The 21,336-nt window shown below is 40.9% G+C and overlaps 1 protein-coding gene across 4 annotated transcripts in view; it reads right to left on the bottom strand.

Annotated features, from left to right (window-relative positions):
* LAMP2 (lysosomal associated membrane protein 2) overlaps window positions 1-20,537 on the bottom strand; it is a 30,304-nt gene extending 9,767 nt beyond the window's left edge. For 3 of the 4 annotated variants that reach the window (XM_051969248.1, XM_051969246.1, XM_051969249.1), the window contains exons 1-8: window positions 20,345-20,537; window positions 15,350-15,468; window positions 14,228-14,441; window positions 7,221-7,382; window positions 5,966-6,153; window positions 4,648-4,770; window positions 1,557-1,620; window positions 485-649 (exon numbers count right to left, since the gene is read on the bottom strand). In XM_051969248.1, coding sequence (XP_051825208.1) covers window positions 485-649; window positions 1,557-1,620; window positions 4,648-4,770; window positions 5,966-6,153; window positions 7,221-7,382; window positions 14,228-14,441; window positions 15,350-15,468; window positions 20,345-20,420 — 1,111 coding nt within the window. In that variant the 5' untranslated portion in view covers window positions 20,421-20,537. The remainder of the gene's footprint in view (window positions 1-484; window positions 650-1,556; window positions 1,621-4,647; window positions 4,771-5,965; window positions 6,154-7,220; window positions 7,383-14,227; window positions 14,442-15,349; window positions 15,469-20,344) is intronic. The other variant, XM_051969247.1, reaches the window with a different exon arrangement.
* Between the last annotated feature and the right edge of the window lie 799 nt (window positions 20,538-21,336).

Here is a 21,336-nt window from a genome sequence, read left to right as displayed (position 1 = left end):
CCTCCAAAAAGGATAAGGGGTGTTCTAGCCCAGGGATCGGCAAAGCATGGATTATGGCTAATTAATTGTTTAATTATTGTTTAGTTTCTATTTCTAGAATAGTTTCTATCTAGAAACTATTACATGTTTAGTTTCTACATTTTTAAATACAATAAAGCTTTATTTTAAAATGCAAAAACCATTTTTAGCTCACAGGCCCTGCCAAAAATTTGCCAACCTTTGCTCTAGCCTATTAATTAAGTTCACTAAAGCTGCCCTCACTTTTCTCATACATTTTGTTCTTCATATTTAGCTCTTCTTGAATTCCTGTAACAGCCTGATCAACTTAAGTCTGAGCAAAGCGAATGCAAATTCAGCCTCATCTGCAGATCGGCCTGTGCACAGGAATGCCTACACCCCAGAAAAGTGTCTATTTTCTCTATTGGGCTGTTGGGTTCGGGACTTCCAGAGAAGAAAATTTTAATTAAATCTGCTTTATTCTTACCTGTGGCATACTTTCCTTCTTCCACGTTGAAAGGCTGTACTCTTAGATCAAAAGTATTTATTTGAAATGAGTCAGAAACTACGATGACATCCTCCTTCTTGCACATGTAAGAGCTTCCTAATGGGGCATCCCAACAGGTAAGGTTGTTATTCCCAACAGCGAACACTTTAAAGAAAGATAAAGATCCGTTATTTCTTCAAATGTCAAATTAGAGCTTGCCCAAGGTCTTAAGATTCTCAGTTAAGGATGCTAGCTTGGGACATACAAATTTTCATAATTTGTAATTTGTAATAGCAAATGGGTTAACTAAATATCTTTAATATTCTCCTTAGACTCTTAGAATCATAGACTTGGAGCTGGAAGGGGCCCTAAAGGCCATTTTTCCCCAACCCCTTCAATTCTATAGAGGAGGAACCTGAGGCCCAGGGAAGGGAAGGGATCTGTCCAAGATCAGACGTGGGATCACAGAGCTAGAGCCGGAAGGAGTCTCAGGGACTGTCTAGTTCAATCCCCTCATTTTACTAAAGGGGAAATTCAGACCCAGAAAAGTTAAATGCCATGCCTAAGGCAGGCCCTCTGTCTGAAGTCTGCTGCCCTTGTCTGTTAGGAGCAGACTCCGGGTCTCATGTCCTTCCAGGGGAACTGCAGTCTGCCTCTAACACTTGTCACTCTCAATCTTTAGCCTTCTCTACAATCCAAATTAACCTGAGTATTTTAAACTATATTATGAGATAATATTTATAAAAAAAATGCTTAGCATGATTCCTGGCACATAGTAGGTACTATAGAAATGCTAATTCCCTTCTTCTTCCCCTTCCGTATTTTGAAAGGACTCAACACTCTACTTATGTCAGAGTTCCATCAATAAACTTTAATTAAGCAAGCTTCCAAATTTTAGCTGTGACCTCATTCCCAACAATAAACTAGCTTTTGGTCTCATGGAAAACACTAAAGGAACTCTAAGTAGTTAAGTATTCGCTAAAAATAGATAACCCGAGGTCAAGTGACTCTCATTTATTCTGTCCCCTGTCCCACCCACCCCCCTCAGATTGGGAGGACCCATTTGGCTTACCAGAACCTTTTACAAAAGGCAAGCTGATATTCACCCCTTTCAGATAGAACCGGTTTTCATCTCTCTGTTTGAAGAAAGCTTTCAGTTAAACAACACGCAGGATCATCTCACAACTATCTACAGAAACGTTAAATATCCAGAGGGAAAAGGCAGGCTGAGGCCCAAGATAGCAGAGCAGATGAAAGCGGGCCCAGATCAATATTATTGAAGGAAAATAGAAACAGGACATGGATGGAAACGTGCGATGAGATGGACAACTATGGCAATGGAGCGAGGTCCCACCCCCCCCAACATGAGATCCCGAAACCAAGAGAGCAATCGGAAATAGGGACAGGGACTGGGCCTGGGATTTCATTGGTTTGAAAAACTGCCAGCTGAAGAAACACCTTCCACCAGTGCATGATGGAACCTTCTCTGTAATCTCCTGGCTTCCAGAGTTACCTAGGAGACCAGGTTAGGGGACTTGCCCAGGGTAACACAAATGGTATGTATCAGAGGTAAGACTTGAACCTGGGTCTTTTCTATCTACTACACCATGCTCTCTCCTAGGAGACTTCAAATACCAAATCTTGTTCCTGTTTTCCTTCTTCCTCACCACATTTTCAGTCACATGGCCTTTAGTCACTTAGGGTTCCCCAGATGATTTGAATTAGCATTATGGGCTAAATAAATAGAATTAAAAACCTAACAATGACAAGAACAACATATGGCATTCTTTCCTTTATGGAACTAAATGAGTAAAGCCTTCTGAAGGTGATATAGACCACAATTAGGTCTTATGGCACCATAAAAGAGAATTTTTAAAAATCTTATATCATTATTCAAAGGATTTTATTTAATAGAAAGATTTAAACATCAAACTATTTGGGAGGTTGTTTTTTTTTTTTTTTTTAACTTTTTTTATACCAAAATGAAATTAAATTTCCTTTTCCTAAGACAGTCAGTTCTGATTGTCGTAAGAAGCTGTGTATACTTGAAACATATAGTAACACTGGTCAAATCAAGCAAAAATGCACTAGAAAAATCTTCACAATAAATCCCTACCACTGTTCTGTTATCATCCCAAAGAATACAACTTTTATATATCATTCACCAGAGCACAAATCTATGTATTATTAAAAACAAACATACAAAAAAGCAAAACTATAAACACTGTAGGAAAACAATATTTAAAGTTAAGTTTAAACATATTTAATCTACTTTATATCATAATATAAAGGAAAATGAATCTAGAGCTATTCTATATAAGCTTAAATTAGTTAATATGGCCAGGGCTCCCAACAATAAGTTTAACAAGTCATTTTGAACACAATTGTGTAATCACAGACACGCCAAATAACAGGGACGAATTTCAATAAAGGAAGAAAATGTACAGTTTTATCCAACTGATAACTTAATAGTTAATCTATAATGAGTCTCCAGACTAGTTTACAAATGAACATCATCCTATGGGAAGGGGTGGGGCTACAGACTAGAGCAAATGTGCTCCAATAAAGAACCAATTTGCAGGTGGAGGATGGGTCGCCATCTGTGACTTCTCCTGGAACGCCTCCTGTGTGCTTTGGCCTTTCAAAGAGCAATCTCACTTTGGAGCCTAACATCATTACGGCCCATGGTGGCAATTTTCCTCCCTATGTACTAACTTCACGTGTTGCAGTCATAGTTCTGAAGGGCTTTAGGCTAGCCACCCTGATCTTTGGGTAGCCACTGAGGTTTAGAGTGTTAGAGCCTGAATCAGTGCTCATATGTATTGGAGATAAGACTAGAAACCCGTGTGGGTTCTTCCTCATTCCAAGCCCAGCACTATGCTAGGTTAGCTCTATAAAAGGGGAAATTGTAGTCTTAATTCAATGAAATAACCCCTAATTTGAAAACTGTTCTTCTATATCGATGGTTCTCAAATGAGCTCTATTCGCGGGGCACTCCAATAAGGGGCAAGACTCCCAAAGGCTCCTGAGTCCCACTTGCCACCAGACTACTGAAATTCATGGGAATTCTAGAATATGTGCTAGAAGGGACCTTCAAAGTCACTGAGTCCAACTCCCTCATTTTACAGATGAGGAGACTGAGGCACAGAAGACTAAGTCACTTAAATTAGCACTAAGACTTTGAGAATACCCTGAATATATGGTTAACAACCAACCAAAACTAAAGGCCAGGGCAACCAGCCTACAGCTTTCAGAACTATGAGTGTGGGCCGTGAAGTTAGTGCATAGGGAGGAAAATTGCCACCATGGACTATATTGCTGTTAGGATCAAAAATGAGATGTTCTTTGAAAGGCCTAAAATATTTCTGGAGAGCCATAATGGAGTTCTAACTAAAAATATTAAAAACACATGTTCTTCACAAAGGCTTTTAGAAAAAATCCATACAGAGAATTTTGGGGACTTCTGGATCCTCTCCTTTACCAAGGAGCTCACCTTTAGCATTAAGGCTACTGTAAGCATTCATATAAGAGACCAGCTCACAGACTCCTCAAAGACCCCGCACAGGCCATATTTGGGGGAAGAATAGGAATAAAGGGTCCCCTCAAAGGCTTCCTCCTCTCTTGGTTCTTGATGGCTATGCCAGTGGAATGTAAGCTCTGGAAGGCCTAGTGATAAACTGGATAGACTCTGGATGCCCAGAGCACCTCCTCATCAGAGTAGCCACAAGGGGACAAATCCTTTGGCCATATCAGTTCTCAAAGATGGTCTACTACATTACAATCTGCACCAGTGAAAGGAACGCCCCAACTGACTGACAGACAGGGAACCTTGAAGCATAAAGCACTGGAGCTCTCAGATAGAGGGAAAGCTGTTACTTGGGCCAAGCTAATTCTCCAGGAGAAATGAGTGACACTTTGATAGAAAGTAAGCTCCTTGAGGGGAGGGCCTGTTTTGCTTTTGTCTCTGTGTCCCCAGCACCTAGTACAATACCTAGCACGTAGTAAGCACTTACGACAAGCTTGTTGATTGAGCTGTTTCCCCCGAGAAGGTAAGTTCTCTGAGGACAGAAACTGTTTGTTTTAACTAATAAAGTTCTTAGCACACAGCAGGCACTTAATGCAAATAATTAGAAATGGGAGATGAACGTAAAAGTGTTACTTACTATAGCAAAGAGAAATTCGAGAGAGTTGATGTCACTGTTGTTCAACCACAACATGGCAGATTCCTTAAGACACAGGCCGTTATAATCCGTGGTATTGGGGTTAATGTTGAAAACTGAAGTGACCTTTAGGGAAAGAAAGAAGGTACTAAGGCCTTATACGATCTTTGGGGCTGAACAAAGTAACATTTGCCTGGATTCTGCCAATTATAGATCATTATATTTTAATATAATTCATTTCTTTGGTAATTCTATGTATCTTACTTTAGTCACTGAAAAGCCCTATTCTGAGAAGAGGTTCACAGACCTTACCAAACTGCCCAAAGAGTCTAGGACAAAAAAAAAAAAACAAATAATAAGAATCCTTGTTTTAATTAAACTTAGATTTTCTTAAATATTGTTTGGAGCTCATGAGTAGATTCAGAAATTTACTTTTACATCCTGGTCAAGGAAGGATGTGTTAAGCAACAAAAAAGAAGCTGCTTCAATTAAAAAGCTAAAGGAATATGCCCTTTTTTTCTGGAGTACAAGAGCATCTGACTTGCTTTTGACACTGAGCCCTAGGAATAAGATTCATTAGCTGGTACTCCTGCAGTTCTGGACAGCTAGGAGAATGATGCATCGGAGCAGAGCGCGCCAATCTATGCCTATTATTCTATATGTCAAGCCCCAGCTAATCTAGAGATCAATACTATGGATAAAAACCTAAGATCAGACATTAACCGCCTGGAAGTAAGGACCAACTATTAATATTCTGAGTTGGTGATGCAGAATTGCAACAACTAAGCCAGTTTTAAGACTAAAAATAATTCCTGTGACTCGAAAGATGAAGGTACATCAGGCCTTATATTTTTCAAGTTACATTAACCCTTCTTCATGACAAATGGGAGCTGAGCCAATAAAAGCTAAAAGACAAATACCAGGGAGCCTTCTGAAGTCCACATGATTCCAGAGTCAACTTGTCAGAGGTCGAAGGTTAAAAAAAAAAAAAGCTTCTTTTTTGTTGGTTAACACTTCCTTCCTTGACTATGATGTAAAAGTAGATTTCTGAATTGTGGCTCACAGGTCCAAAACAATCTTTAAGAAAATCTAGGTTTAATTAAAACAAGGATCCATGAGGCAGCTAGGTGGCAGAGTAGAGCACCAGCCCTGAAGTCAGGAGGACCTGAGTTCAAAGCTTATCTCAGATACTTAATACTACCTAGCTGTGTGACCCCTGGGCAAGTCAATTAACTTCAATTGTCTCAAAAAAAAAAAAAAAAAAAACCAAGGACTCATCAGGAAGGAGAGAGGAAGGGAAAACAAGAGAAGACAATTGTACCTTATCTTTGGTGATGTTCAGACGAAGCCCCATGGTGGCCAAGAGACAGACAGTACTCCCGTTTTTAACAGAATAGGTACCAGGAAAGGGTTTTTCTTCTGGGACAGGTTTGGTAGTAGGAACGGGCACAGTAGCAGGGGCAATTGTTGATACAGTGGTCAGGAATTCATCATCATCACAGACGTACTCTGAAGGGGGAAAAAATTAAGATGACTTCATTGCGACATTTTCCTAACCTTGAAAGTTAGGAAAAAAGAAAACATTTCTTTCCTAAGAAGTCCAAGTAACTCCTAGGATCATAGTTGTGGAGCAGAGGTCATCAATCCCCTCATTTTACAGATAAGAAAAATGGAGGGAGGAATAAAGTGACTTGTCTAAGTTCACACATTATGCAAGATCTAGCTCGAAACTCAAAGGTAATTTTACAGAGGATGAAAGTAGGGGCCAGGGAGGAGGAGGGACTAGCCTAAGGTCACACAAGGTATCAAATGGCACAGTCAGAATTTAAATCTGGGAGTTATCTACAATTAAAATGAGCAATTACATGACTGGGAAATGTCATAAATGTCAATGACAAAAACATCCACATGGGACAATGCATAGAGCACCGTCCTTGGAGTCAGAAGGACCTGCATTCAAATCTAGCTTCAGACACTTACCAGCTGTGTGACCCTGGGCAAGTCACTTAACTCTAAATGCTCCCCCCAACCAAATCAAAACAAACCAAAAAACAGAGTGGAATTTAGAAAGTGGAGCTCGAGAAGTCTTAGAGTGTGCTAAAGGGCCAAAAGTTCTACTGCAGTATCTGCTGGAATCCTTAGCTAGAAGTAATGACATTTTTATTGAGTCCATCACAAACTATAGAGTTTTTAGGGTCATGAGCATCATGATAATGACTACTGATAGAAAAACTTTAAGCACTGAAGATAACAGGAGAAGGAGAAGGACCAGAAGCCCAGAATTCCCAGGCGAGCAAACTCCCTTTACCAATGCAGGTCAGCACCTTCTCTCTAACTTGTAGTCACATAAAGATGCTTGGAGCACTAAGACATTAATTGGTTTACCCAAAATTACCCAGCCTGTATCTGTCAAAAGTGGGACGAGGAGCCAGGTATTGCTGGCTTGGAGACCAGCTCTCCATCTCCTAGGCTATGCTGCCTGGCTAGGGTTAGAACATTTCTTAAGGTTTTCTTATAATGACTCTAATTAAATATTAAGTTTCAGCGGATCGCACGATGTGCTTTCGGCATCTTACCTTGTGAGTCGGATGTGTTGTTCTGGATAAAAGCACGTACAAAGATACCCCAGTAGGTGTGGGTGACATTTTCCTGTTTTACTGTAATTTCACTATGACACCTAAAGATATCACCCAATGGAATCTCAACTGTGTTGATTTCAAAAAGGGTGCTAAATACTCCTACAAAAGAAGATAAATTAGTTTGGACATTGGTCTTCTCCCATGTAAAAAAAAAAAACAACAACAACAACAAAATATATTGCCAGAAATCTGAAGTATCATATCCCTATAACTTATAAAGGATCTCCATTTTATTAGGATCCCTTCAGAATCTATTAACACCTGTTAACAAGAATAAATACTCAAATCATAAAGAAAACCCTAAAATGATTGTGGATGAAGCCATGAATTTGCTTGAAAACATCTGTTTATCATATATTGGACCACTTGCCATCTAGGGGAGAGGTAGCGGAAGGGGGTGAAATTGGAGCACAAGGTTTTACAAGGATTAACGTTGAAAAATTATCTGTGGATTTTTAAAAAAATATTTTTAAATAAAAAATAATTTTTAATATAAAAAGCTTTAATAAAAAAAGAAAAAATCTATTAACTTTATCAACCAAGAACTAACATTTAGATAGTGCTTTACATTTATCTTTTTAAAAATTTTACACATTATATCCATATACATATTTTTATATATATATAATATTATATATTATATTATATATATATATGTATTTCATATAAATCACATATTTTATTTTTTCCCTTAGCTACATGTTAAAAGGATTTTTAGAATTTTTTAAAGTTTTGAGTTCCTCCCTTTCCTCCTTGAGACAGCAAGCGATCCAATATAGTCTATACATGTTTATCACTTATTTCAATCCAACTTGGCAACAATCTGATGAGGAAGGTACTGGGGATTATCTCCATTTTACAGATGAGAAAATGGAGGCAGAGATAAGTTTAGTGACCACCCACAGTCATAAAGCTTCTAAGCATCTTCCCCCTTCCCCCCCCCAAAAAAAATCCAGCGCTATATCTACTACTCTAAGTAGTAACCTGCTCCTCTGTGTCTATCAGCTAAAAATTTTTCCCTGCCTTAACAATATAAGTGAGGTTAAACACAGTGACCTTAACAGAATTTATCATATAGAGATTTTGTTGCTGTCGTTTTCCTGATAGGAAATGTTGTCACATTTCTCTGTAGAGATGCTTTAGCTTCTTCTAGATTTTCTAGATAACCTAAGATCTTGTGACTGGATCTCTGGACAAATTTCATGGGATTTGTGAGCTTTGGATGGGGAAGAAATTTTCACAAACCTCTAACTGAAATGTAGAATTTCTTTCCATTATTAAAAACATTAACCCGAGAAGAAGCCCACTGGCTTCATCATTAGTCCTTTGGAACTGTCTTATAAGGATCATTGTATTGCTGAGAATAGTGAAGTCATTCACGGTTGATCATCCTGTGGCTCATTTGACTTTACATCAATTCTTATCAGTCTTTCCAAGCTTTTCTGAGAACATGGGGCTCATTTCTTATAATATAATAGTATTCTATCACAATCTTGTTCAGCTGTTCCCCATCTCAAGGCCATCCCCTCAATTTTCAGTTTTTTGCCAACACAAAAAAAGCTTCTGTAAATATTTTTGTACAAATAGATCCTTTTTCTTTGATCTCTTTGGGACTTTGACCTGGGAGTGCTAATATAGAGTTGTAATTCTTAACCTTAAATGAGGGTTCTGGGTGATTTTAATGCTCCAATGGACTCGGACCACCAGACATGACAGGGAGTCCTTCGGAGGAGTAGAGTCGGAAACAGCAACAGTAGCACTTACAACTAATGACTTGCACATCTCATCACAAACACTGTCTTCTGTTAACTCAAATGCAATAAAACTTTGTGGATGTACCATTGCAGTAAACATTAGCATCTATGTGATTACAAGGAGATGTGAGAGTAAGATATGTATTGTGTAGATAATAAGATAGAGATGCACTGTGTAGTACAGAGTGCTGAACTAATCAGATTTATCCTCCCCAAACTAAATATCCTCATTCTTTTTTTTGCTGAGGTAACTGGGATTAAGTGACTTGCCCCCGGCCACACAGCTAGGAAGTATTAAGTGTCTGAGACCAGATTTGAACTCAGGTTCTCCTGACTTCAAGGCTGGTGCTCTATCCACTGCGCCACCTCACCGCCCCTAAATATCCTCATTCTACAAAAACAACAGCCCCAAGATAGGACGATGATGAGAAGATTTAATGTCAATAGACTGAAACACTTCTTTGAGTGAGAACTTGGAGGGAAAGTTGAGCCAACACATGGTTGGCAACAGTGGAGCAGAAAAGGATTAGGCAGCTTTCAGATCTTTGGTATAAAGCACTGCATTTGCTCATCTGAGTCAGAACACTCACAAACATCTAGACTGGTTTGAGGAAAATGATGGGGAAATTCAGAAGCTACTAAATGAAAAATGAGAACTCTACACAGCGCACCAGCAGGATAGTTTGTCTCTAAGAAGGCAGCATTTAATGCCACGAAAAGTAAAGTGCAAGAGAAGCTTAGAGAGAAGCAGGATTCTTAGCTCAATAAGAAAGTGGATGAAGTTCAGTTTGAATTGATTGTCTACCACGTGTGTTAATTTTGGCCTAACGATTAAGACCAAGAAAACACAGGTGCTTCGGCAGCCAGCATCACAGCATCCATACAGAGAACTGTAGGGAAGTTTTGAATTCTGTGGATAAGTTCCCTTATCTTGGCAGTACGTTTTCTAGGGATGTATATGTTGCCAATGAGGTTGATGCCAATGAGGTTAGTAGTTTAGTGTTTGGGAGGCCCTGAAGGAAAGTGTGGGGAGAAGAGATATCAGGCTGACTATCACACTGAAGGGCTACAGAGGTGTTGTGCTGACCTCACTGTTGGATTCCTGTGAAACCTGGCTGTGTACCAGTGTCGTGCCAGGAAACGGAATCACTTCCATTTGTATCGCCCTAGGAAGATTCTGAAGATGCCCTGGCACTAGAAGCTACCAGACACTGAGTGAGGTCCCTTCTCGAACGACACTGCCAAGAATTCAAATCTGCTCCAGAGAGCGCAACTCCACTGGGCCGACCACTGTCTGAATGCCAAATGTACGTTTGCCAAAAAGACTTATTTTGTGGAGAATTCACACACAGCAAGCATTCGCATGGTGGTCGGAAGAAGCGATACAAGTGATATGGGGTCTCTCAACTTTGAAATGGATTGTGTGACACGGGAGGCACCGTGCTCTAGGAGCAAAGCAGAATTCAGGTAGCTTAAAAGAAATGCAAGTCTAAGGGAGGGAGAAAAAAAAATTTGGAACACAAGGTTTTGCAAGGGTGAATGTTGAAAACTATGCACAGATTTTGAAATTAAAAAGCTTTAAAAAAAGAGATGCAAGATGTGCAAAATTAGAATCCACTCCATATTCCCATGGATTATGTGTGCCCAATCTGTGGTAAAGCAGCTTAGCTCACATTGGTCTGATCATACACTATAACCTGATTCTAACACAGCAGTCATCCAACATTTTGGTCATCTTTGAAAACAGACAACAACCAACCAACTCCTCAACTTCCAGTGTCCTATACCCTTGTATAACCTCCCCTTTGCATCTATTTTATTATGTATGTTATTATATATATTTTGAAGTACTTCTTATCTCCCTAGTTACATTATAAGTTCCTTGAGGACAGGGCTGTTTCATTCTCTTACCTTTGTATCCCAATGAATAAATGAAAAAAAACATTAAGTACTTAATATGTATCATTTAATCAATGCTTATTGCTTGATTTACTCTCTCCTCTCCGATCCTACTACCCCATTTCCAAGCCCTTGGTCCTTTGGTATCCCTGTTTCTAGTGCTCCCACTTACAAACTCATCCTACATTTTCAATTCTTCTCTTGCTATGGCAACTCCTATGTGTAGGAACTCCCTATAACATATATAACAAGCCTAAACCACTCAGTCTAGCTTCAGAGGCCCTCTAGCAACAACCACCACAATGATAATAATAGCTGACACCTACATGGTGCTTACTCTGGGCTAAGTGTTTTACAAATATTTTCTCATTTGATTTGGGAGGTAGATGCTATTATTAGTCCCATTTTACACTTGGGAAAACTGAGGCAAAGAGGGCTTAAGTGAGTTACTTAGGACTACACAGCTAGTAAGTGTCAGAAACCACATTTAAACTCGGATCTTCCTGATTCCAGGCTCAGCACTATATCCATTTTGACTGGGATTGAATTTTCAGCTCGTTCAAGACCTCAGTGTGTCCGGTATCTTATTCTGCCAGGTGATTTTTAGAATCTTCCTAGGGCGATACAAATGGAGGCGATTCAGTTTCCTGGCATGAGACTGCTAGGTGGTTCAAGTTTCACAGACACATAACTCCATCCACCTATCTAACATGCCCCCTTCAACTACAGTCAAGAAGCCTGTTGCACACTCATGGCTGTCTTGCTCAGGCTGCTTTCCTCTGGTGTGGGCTTCCTTCTTGCTAGGCAAGCTGTACCTTCTCCATGAAGCACCAGCCCAAATTCACCCTTTTGCTTTCTGCTATCTCATCATCCTTCCAGGGTACACCATTGGTTTTCTCCACAAATTCCACATCCATTTTATCTAGTTATCCCTAGCTAAGGTACTCGGGACCAGAGACAAGCGTCTCAGGAGTTTCCCCCCTGCCACTCAGCACACTTGCTAGGCACATACTGAAAAAGGGATCTAGAAACTCTGGCTTAATAATGAACACCCTCCAGTTTGGAACAATGCCCAAAGGTCTATAAAATTGTGCATACCCTTTCACCCACCAGTGTCCCTACTGTGTTTTTATCCCAAAGAGATCATAAAAGAAGGGAAAGGACCCACATAGGCAAAAATGTTTGTGACAGCCCTTTTTGTAGTGGCAAGAAACTGGAAAGTGAGTGGCTGCCCATCAGTTGGAGACTGGCTGAATAAATGATGGGATATGAATATTATAGAATATTATTGTTCTATAAGAAATGATGAGGAGGCTGATTTCATAAAAGTCTGGAAAGACTCACATGAACTGAATACTGAGCAAAATGAGCAGAACCAAGAGAACATCGTACATAGGAACAAAAAGATTGAGTGACGATCGACTGTGATGGCCTTGGCTCTTTTTAGCAAAGCAATGATTGAAGACAATTTCAATAGACTTGGGATGGAAAATGCCAATGGCTTCCAGAGAAAGAACTATGGAGACTGAATGTGGATTGAAGAAGATTTTCACCTTTTTTTTATTTGTTTGCTTTTTCTTTCTCATGGTTTTTTTCCCTTTTAGTCTGATTTTTCTTGTACAACATGACAGATATGAAAATATGTTTAAAAGGATCGCATATGTTTAAACTATATCAGATTGCTTGCTGTCTTGGGGAAGGGGGAGGTAAGAGAGGGAGGGGAAAAATTTGGAACACAGGATCGTACAAAAATGAATGTTAGAAACTATCTCTATGCCTATTTGGAAAAATAAAACACTATTGAGGAAAAAATAATAATAAACACTCTTGTAGGCCAAGGAGCTAAGAGGGAGCCTGAGCAAAAAGATTTTCAATGTCTAGTTTGTCATCCCCTTCCGACCTTTACACATAGATCGTTTACTTCTATCTCTCAAGAAGTACAGCTCTGTAGACTAGAGGCAACTATGAATTATTCATTAGCAAGTCTAAATAAAAAGGCTGCTTCCAGATGGCCATTATGGCGAACAAAATGAAGCCTTTGCTATGTCTGAGAAAAACAAAAATATTGCCCCTAAAACATGCGAGAGCAAATCATGAGCTCCAAGCTCTAGAGCCAGAAGGGACCTCATAGACCACCATCTTACAGAGGCAGATACTGGGGCCCTGGGAAATAAAGGACTTGCCTGGAAGTCTTACAAGTCATAAGCATACCAAGGAAAGTAGCATTTGCATTTAGCTCTACTGAGTCTAATAACAATGGGTTTTTCTCCCATTGTACCACAATGCTTCAGGAGAACTAGGTGGTGCAGCAGAGAATAGAGTGCAGGACCTAGAGTCAAAATCTGACCTCAAATACTTACTAGCTGTGTGACCCTGGCTAAGTCATTTCACCCTGTTTGCCTCAGTTCCTCATCTGCAAAATGAGCAGGAGTAGGAAATGGCAAATGATTACAGTATCTTTGCCAAGAAAACTCCAAAAAGGGGTCGGGAAGAGTCAGCCGCAACTAAAAAACAATTAAACTACAGCCTCATTCCCTTTCACTTCAGAAGGGGTTTCAGTTCACATACAAACTATATTTATTAATGCTATCATTACATCCTGCACACATATCTGGCTGAAATATGGGTCACAGCTGAAGTCTCAAATAGTCACAGTTTTAAAATACCAGGAATCTCTTCTAGTTCTAGGATTAAGTCATTCTAAATTGAACAGCAACTTTAAGGAGCCACAAATGCTATATCCACTCTACAAGTCTTTCTCGGTTAATTTTGGCTCAACAGGGTTTCCAATGGCCAAAGAGGGTGAGGGTGGGGACTGGGCATGTGATTGGCCATCACTGGATGCCTGAAGTTTTGGGTTTTTTTTCCCTTAGTGATAACATACTTTATTTTTTTAATTATAGTTTTTTATTTTCAAAATATATACATGGATAATTTTTGACATTCACTCCTCTAAAACCCTGTGTTTTAATTTTTTCCCCTACCTTCCCCCTTCCAGTGGGCAAGTGATCCAATATGTTAAAGATGTGCAATTCCTCTATACATGTTTCCACAATTATCATGCTGCACAAGAAAAATCGGATCAAAAAGGGAAAAAAATAAGAAAAAAAAAAGCAAGCAAACAACAACAAAAGGAGTGAAAATACTATGTTGTGATCCATACTCAGGATGCCTAAAGTTTTGATAAAAAAAAAAAAAAAGGCACCTGAAATAGTCCAAGAAGTCACTGACCACTTCACCCAACTTACCTGATTCTTCTCAAAACAACAAAACTCTAAATGCCCAAGTTACCTTTCTCTTTAGCATCGGGAAAAGTGTCATTATCACTGGTGTTATAAGAAAAGGAGATGGAGTCAATGAAATAAGTGGATTTCTCTCTGGTAAAGTTCACATTCCAAAAGAAACTGGCTCCAAATCGAACTTGAATTTGGGAGATATTGTTAACGGTACCGCAATCGCTTCCACTGTATGATACGTTGGTGGGGACCTGAACTGATACGGTTTTCTAAAAGAAAAAGGAGAAAGGGATAAAGGAAGGAGAGAAACGAAATATGAACATACATAAAAGCATTTCTTCAAGGTTTAGAGTTTAGTATTTAGACTCTTTCCCTAGCCTGCTATGTTAAAAAAAAAAAAAAGGGGGGTGGGTGGGAGATGGGGCTCAGGTGCTTCCATATTTTTCACTCCTCTGGGGAAATCACAAAACTGATTATGGGTCAAGACCAGCAAATGTTGTTTAGCAGACAGATCTGTCTTTGTCCTCCTCTTTCCCCCTCCCCCCAGACTGTAAGTAGGTAGAGAGGTTCAGAGAGGCCCCACCACCCAGCAGACAGATGAAGATAGATCCCTCAGGATGAAGTTTGAGCACTATTTCTGACACCCACTGGCTGTGTGACTCTTAGTAAATGTGCCCTTCTCCTCACCACTCTCCCCAACAAGTCTCTAATGCTCTAAGTTAGAGAGCAGGTATTAATTTGGACTGGTAAATTACAATAAAAGCAAAGGGCTAATTAAAAAAAAAGAATATGGGGAGAGGGAGAAAAATAATCTTTAACCAACAAGTAAGGAAATAAGAGAAACTAAGAATGGAGGAGGAAGATGAGGTAAGGGGAAACATTTAAATGAAGAATATTCATCAAAGTATTAAGTAATTAAAAATGAGTAGCTTATTCTTCATCATTTTTCCTTAATTGATTCTGAGAAACCCAAACAATTTATGAGCTCAGAGAAATGAAATTCATAAAACCACAAAAATTAAATGCTTTCAAGCACACAGAAAAAAACACGGATAGACTAAGTGGTAAGTTAATCAACTTAGGAGCCTTTTCAGAGGAGGCAGGGCTACACAAGCACAAAATCAGGCCCAGATGATAGCAACAGAAACTCCCATTCATTTGCCAAATGTTTACTTACGGGACCAAAGTTTACGGTTTCATATTTTATCGTGAAATTCATCTGCCATTCGGCATGCAGGCAAACGGTATCCTGAGAGTTGTTCAGAGTAACATCCAATGCATCGAGCTCAAGAGTTCCTGGAGTTAAAAAAAATCCACAACATTTTACAAAATGATTCTAAAAAAAGATGCATTTGTAAATACAAACCCTAAGTGATGCTTGTAACTCAAGTTCCAACCCTCCGGGGTGTTCCTCCATCATTGCTTTCCCATACATTTAAAAGAAGGCTGGAAAGATCACAAAAACATAACATTTTTAAAAAATGCTAGTTATGCTAATGATGATGTTTATTTTCTTAATTATATACTTGTTTACTTTTTCTTGGTGAGACATTTGGGGTTAAGAGACTTGCCCAGGGTCACACGGCTAGTCAGTGTTAAGTTCTGAGGCTGGATTTGAACTCAGGCCCTCCTGAGTCCAGGGCTGGTGCTCTTTCTACCGAGCCATCTAGCTGCCCCCAAATATGACATTTTCAAGCAAGATGAAAATTCAGAACCCATCTGATCCACATTATTTTGGAGTCATCGAAACTGTCAGGACAGCATGGTACAGGAAATAGAGAGCCAGGCTCAAAGCCAGAAGATTGCACATTCAAGCCCTTCCTTGGACTCAGCCTGGTTGTGTGACCCTGGACAAGCCACTTATCTCCTAGTGCCCTAGGCAACTCTCAGATTAAATAAGTTGAAGAAAAGATCTGTATTAATAGAGGAAATTTCCTCACTTGGAATTCCCCTATACCAGTGAAATCACAAACCCAGTCCCTATTACCTGCCCCCTAAATGATTATAGACTCCTTAACTAACCTCTCTCCCAGCATCTCCCTACTCCAAATTATCCTAGCAGATTTCCTTAAAGTACTTTTTTTCCAAATTCTTTCCTTTCTTAAAAATTTTCAGTGGCTCCATGTCCCTCTGCTGAACCTTTTAGGCCCTCCTTAATCTGTCCCCACCTTTCCTATCCTTCCAAGTACCAACACTTCTAATAAAGCTGGCCTCCTCAACGTCCCCTGACCACGTGATGTTCATGTGTACCTCCACACCACCATTCCTCCTGTGGCTATTTCTCATTAGGCAAAACGGTTGTCTTTCTATAGAAATTCTCTCCATCCTTCAAGGTTCAGCTCGTCTCAGCTTTGTCCCAGAAGCCTTTACTGAGTAAACTGCACTCAGATTTGTTATACGCCATAATATGCTGTCACGATCAGACATCATTTCATAAGGGCATCTATTGGGAACCTGGAATTCAATGACTGATTTAAAAACTGAAGTGACTTGTTTAGAGTCACTGTAAACATCTGAGGTGGGCTATGGAAATCAGGTCTTCCTGATACCAACGTCCTCTCTTATTAGATCAACATGGCATCTGTTTCAACTTAGTTTCCCTAAAGAGACCATCAACTGTTCAAGTATAGAAGCCATCTCTCTTTTATTTATTTATTTGTTTGTTTGTTTGTGGCGTAGTCAGCATACAATTAAGCAAGAACAAGGCCTTTGAATACCTCTTCATGGATTTTATCGCAGTGACAAAAATGTTGATCCCTATCTTTATCTGAAACCAGCAAATTAAAGTGGACAGTTAGTTCCGCATTTCAGTCAACTCTCTAGTGAGATGATTCTCAATATATCATTGTTTGCTCCTAGGACTCCCTGTTCTCCAAAAAAGATAATATGTATATGCACACATTTTTTGGCGATATCTTTTGCTTTTATTTTCCCTCCATTTGCCAACACAGCCCTCCCAGAGAGCCATCTCTTATAACAAGAGGGAAAAGAAAAGCAATTCAGGGAAACAGCCCTCCCCCAAAAAGGGTCTTATGATACTCTACATATAGTATTCCATACCTACCGTCCCCCACTTCTGCAAAGAAGCCAAGGAAGAGGACAGCTCTTTGGGGGGGGCGCAACCTTGGTCATTATCCTTTAATTACACTGTGCATTTCAAAATTATAGGCATACCCTGGGACGGCAACAAAACTAAAATTTGGAATGACAGCTCTAAGGGATCCCAAAGTAGCCCCCACTTTTTTTTAAAGCATGTCTAACCTCCAGTTCCATCCCCATTAAGAATTCCTTAAATCCAACATCCCATCCCTATACCCCAGGACAGCAAACAAACCATAACTCATACAATGATTCTGACGTTGCCCTTGTTATCATTTCCTAGATAGAAAAAAAAGAGCAGTGGACAAAGGTGAAAAAATAGCAAATACAGGGGGTATTTTTTTTTTCAGGGAGTAGTTTTTAAAAACGTTTTAATATCAATTTCTCAGATGATATCTTTTAAAAATATAAGTCCTAGGGAAAAGTTGGAACAGAAGTGAGTGCAAGGGATAATGTTGTAAATAATTACCCATGATTATGTTCTGTCAATAAAAAGTTATAATAAAAAAATTAAATATATATATTATATAACATATATATATTAAAGCTTACTAGCTGTGTGACCTTACGCAAGTCACTGAACCCCAATTGCCTTGTAAAAAAAATAAAAAATAAGTCCTTCATCGTTTCTAGAACTTATAGAAAAAATAGAAATAGAGGCAGAATGAGCTCCTCTGTAGCATGACTCTACTGGGTTATACTGATTTACTACACAGTACCTCCTCCCCAAAGCCAACTTTGCTGCTAACAATTATTCTTTTCACATTAAGGATTCTCACTCCAAGCTGACATTAATTTTGATTAATGACGAGAAATCATAAAGGTTCTTTGAGTCTACTGACGTGTGGTTCCCCATCTAATTAATCTTTTTCCATGAAAAGAGAGTTTCCCCATGAGAGAATTAACTAGTATCCTTTCACTCACTGTCAAGAATGGACTCATACCCCAGAGGCTGACACATTTGTAGCAATATGATTAAAAACTACAAAATTTAAACTTTTTTTTCAATTAAATGTTTGTTCATTTTGAGAAACAATGAAAGAAAGAAACAATAGCACGGGAAGAAGTGTCCATTTGGCCAACCTCCAGAGCCATCTCGTTCAAGATAGCCTTGACTCCAAGCAATCACTTCATATCAGAACAATTTGTAATTACTTGAAGGTAACAATGATAGGAAGGTTTTGCCCATTTCAGAAGCTCCAGAAACCAAGGTCTAGATGTATAATCTATTGTAATGTCCCAAAGTTGATACAAAAGAGGCGGAGGTGGGGAACAGAATAACCATATTATAAGGAATTCACAGTGGGGGGAAACTAGCTTGATTAAAAGAATACTTATATCTGAAGGCACAATCTTGACAAAAAGTTAATTACCCCGGGATGATTTACAATCACTTTGTTTCATTGTTGTCTTTATTACAGTTCACATATTTGAATGTTTCTTGCTGAAGTTAAAATGATTCATCATCATCAACAATAACAAAAAAAGCCTTGTTAAAAAAAATAAAACCTCACAAACACCCAAGATGAGAGGATCAAATGTCTATTCAACTAATGTCATCGTGACAAATCCTTGGCTTTTGCCAACTCTCAGAAATGATAGGAGGACCTATCATGGCAGAGTCCTATGTATTCAACAATCCCTCTAACTAAATATCCTAATGAAACATCTGTGACGACCCCAGGATGTGCTTCAACAAGTTGGCTTTATACAAATTTTGACCATTTAGCACTTCCATGGAAGTCCTCAATTCAAAACCCATAATTCAAAGCTCATCTGTGTTTACGCAGTTTAAATGTCACAGAACTTGTGTGCTCTCTTCTAAGGCTTACAGGAGAATTTAGAAATAGGGACCTTTGAGGGGGGCAAATGGGAAGCGAGATTAGCAGGTTGGATGGCATGATTCGTTCTTCTACCATAAAGTACACAGAGGATATTTACAATCCATTGGCAAGATTTTTTTTCCCCCAACCTTCATTTAAAAACCAGCCTCCATCCTCCTTTATATGAGGTTGACTGAGCTAAATAAGTGATGGAACTCTGGGATGCTTTCCTTATAAAACAAACCTAGGAGGTAATAATAGAATGAGGGGGAAGGGGAGAAGACTGAAAAGGAACAGACTGAGGAGCCAGGTAGCAGAAACAACTCTTAAACTCAACTCATGCTAGGGGAAGCCCCCTCCACTGAGTCAAGGGCAGGGGGCTCTCACCAAGCCACTCAAGCAAAGAGAAGTGCCTGGGAGGGTGTCCCCCAGGTGAAAAAATTCATCCTTCACCCCAAGATATACTTGGCTTCAGGATCTGGGTTCAAACTGGGGCTAGTGTTGGGGTCTCCATATCATTTCCCCACCAGGTCCCCCTTGACCCTCTCACTTCTACTTTGGTCACTCCTTGGTCCCCTATTCCACCGAAGTCATTTTTTAGTCCGTGACACTCCCTCCCATTCCCATTTTGGTCACTCCTCTGCTCCTCCCCAGGATAGTCCAAAGCCCCCAATCCCCATCTTTCTCCTAGCTTACCACTCAACTACACTGCTGGTCCACCTTCCCCACCCCCCAACTCCACAGTCATTTTGGTCATTTCTTTCCCTCCCCCATCCTCACCCCCCACTCCCGCACCTTCCTTTCCATTCCCATCCAGGTCACTCTCTAAGATCGCAGCGCTCTGCCCCCTCCTCACTCTGGTCACTCTTTGGGCCCCCCGACAACTACCCAACCTATGTAGATCATTCCTTACCCACCCCCAACCAGCGAGATTACTCTTTCACCACAACCCCTCCCCTCCCCTCTCATCTTAGTCACTCCTTGGTCCCCACGCACCCCTCCCCGCTCCATTCTCATCTTGGTCACCCCTCGGTCGCCGGCCTCCCTCACCTCCCAAGCTCTTCTTCTCCCCTGTTCCGAGTGGCCAGGCCGCTGCCCAACCCCCCCCCCCCGACTCCCTCCGGTCCCGGCTTCAGCCCCCCTCCCCGACCACTGTTGTCGCTGTCGCACAAGGGGCGACCCGGCCTTGGCCTCGGACCCAGAGCCAGAGTAAGAGCTGCGCCCGCCTCCCCCCAACAGCGCTTACTCACCCAATAAAAGGCAGAGCAGAGCAAAGGCCGAACCCCGAGTGAGGAGGGGGAGAGTAAGACGGCAGTTGCGCGACATGGTCCTAGCCCAAGGTAGGCTACGGAGGCAACCAGAATCCCGGCAGAATCAGATGGTCGACACCCGAGAGCTTTGGGACGCGACAGCAGAGCGATGAGACACGGACGCTTCGACCCCGGGTCTTATGATGAAGCGGGGCGGGAGTTCTACATTTATCCAATCAGAAGGCAGATCGGCGCTTGTGGGCGGAGATAAGGCGGGGCTGAGGGTGGGGGGAAGGGATTAGGCTAAGGATGGGCTGGGCTATTGAGGGGAGGGGCGGGATAAACTGGGGAGAGGCGGGGCTGCGGGGGCGGGGCGAGCCTTGAGAGCGCCCTCCGGTGCCTAGAAACGCTACCGGCGGTTGGTAGGCAGGTTTGTTACGCCAGTGAAAGGGGTGGAGGAGGGGCGAGGAAGAGGAAGAACAGGGAAAAACGGCTGGAGTGGGGGGACAGGGGGAATGATAGAGGGACTGATTAATTTACCGGTACCTCCCCTTCGTGTCCCGCGCCTAGTCTAGTGCCGGGGACCTGATGGCCCCTTAATAAATGCGTGTAGTGACTGACTATTATGGGAGGCAAGAAGAAGGGGGTTACCTTAGTCTAGTCAGTTACACAAACCCAACCCCGGTAGTAATAATCGGCAGGTCTTATCTCCGTTTCCTCTCTTGCAGCAGTCCCTTTAAACTAGTCGCTTCCCTTCAAACGGCCTCCTCCCGCCAGGCCCATCAACGCCTCTTTAGAGTGTAGTGAAAAGAGCCACGGACTACGAGATGTAGAACACCTACAAGTTGGCCAAGGCACTTCCCCCACCAGGGGCCTCAGTTTCCTTATAATGAAGAGACTGGACCAAATGGCTTCTGAGGTCCCTTCCAGTTCCAGATCCAGGGTCCTAGATGTGACCTTGGGCCATCTAGGATGAAGTTAGACTGGTCCAG

This window comes from Antechinus flavipes, chromosome X, assembly GCF_016432865.1.
Source record: "Antechinus flavipes isolate AdamAnt ecotype Samford, QLD, Australia chromosome X, AdamAnt_v2, whole genome shotgun sequence".
NCBI lineage: Eukaryota > Metazoa > Chordata > Mammalia > Dasyuromorphia > Dasyuridae > Antechinus > Antechinus flavipes.
Note: the sequence above shows the minus strand (reverse complement) of the source record. Positions and strands in the feature narration are given on the sequence as shown.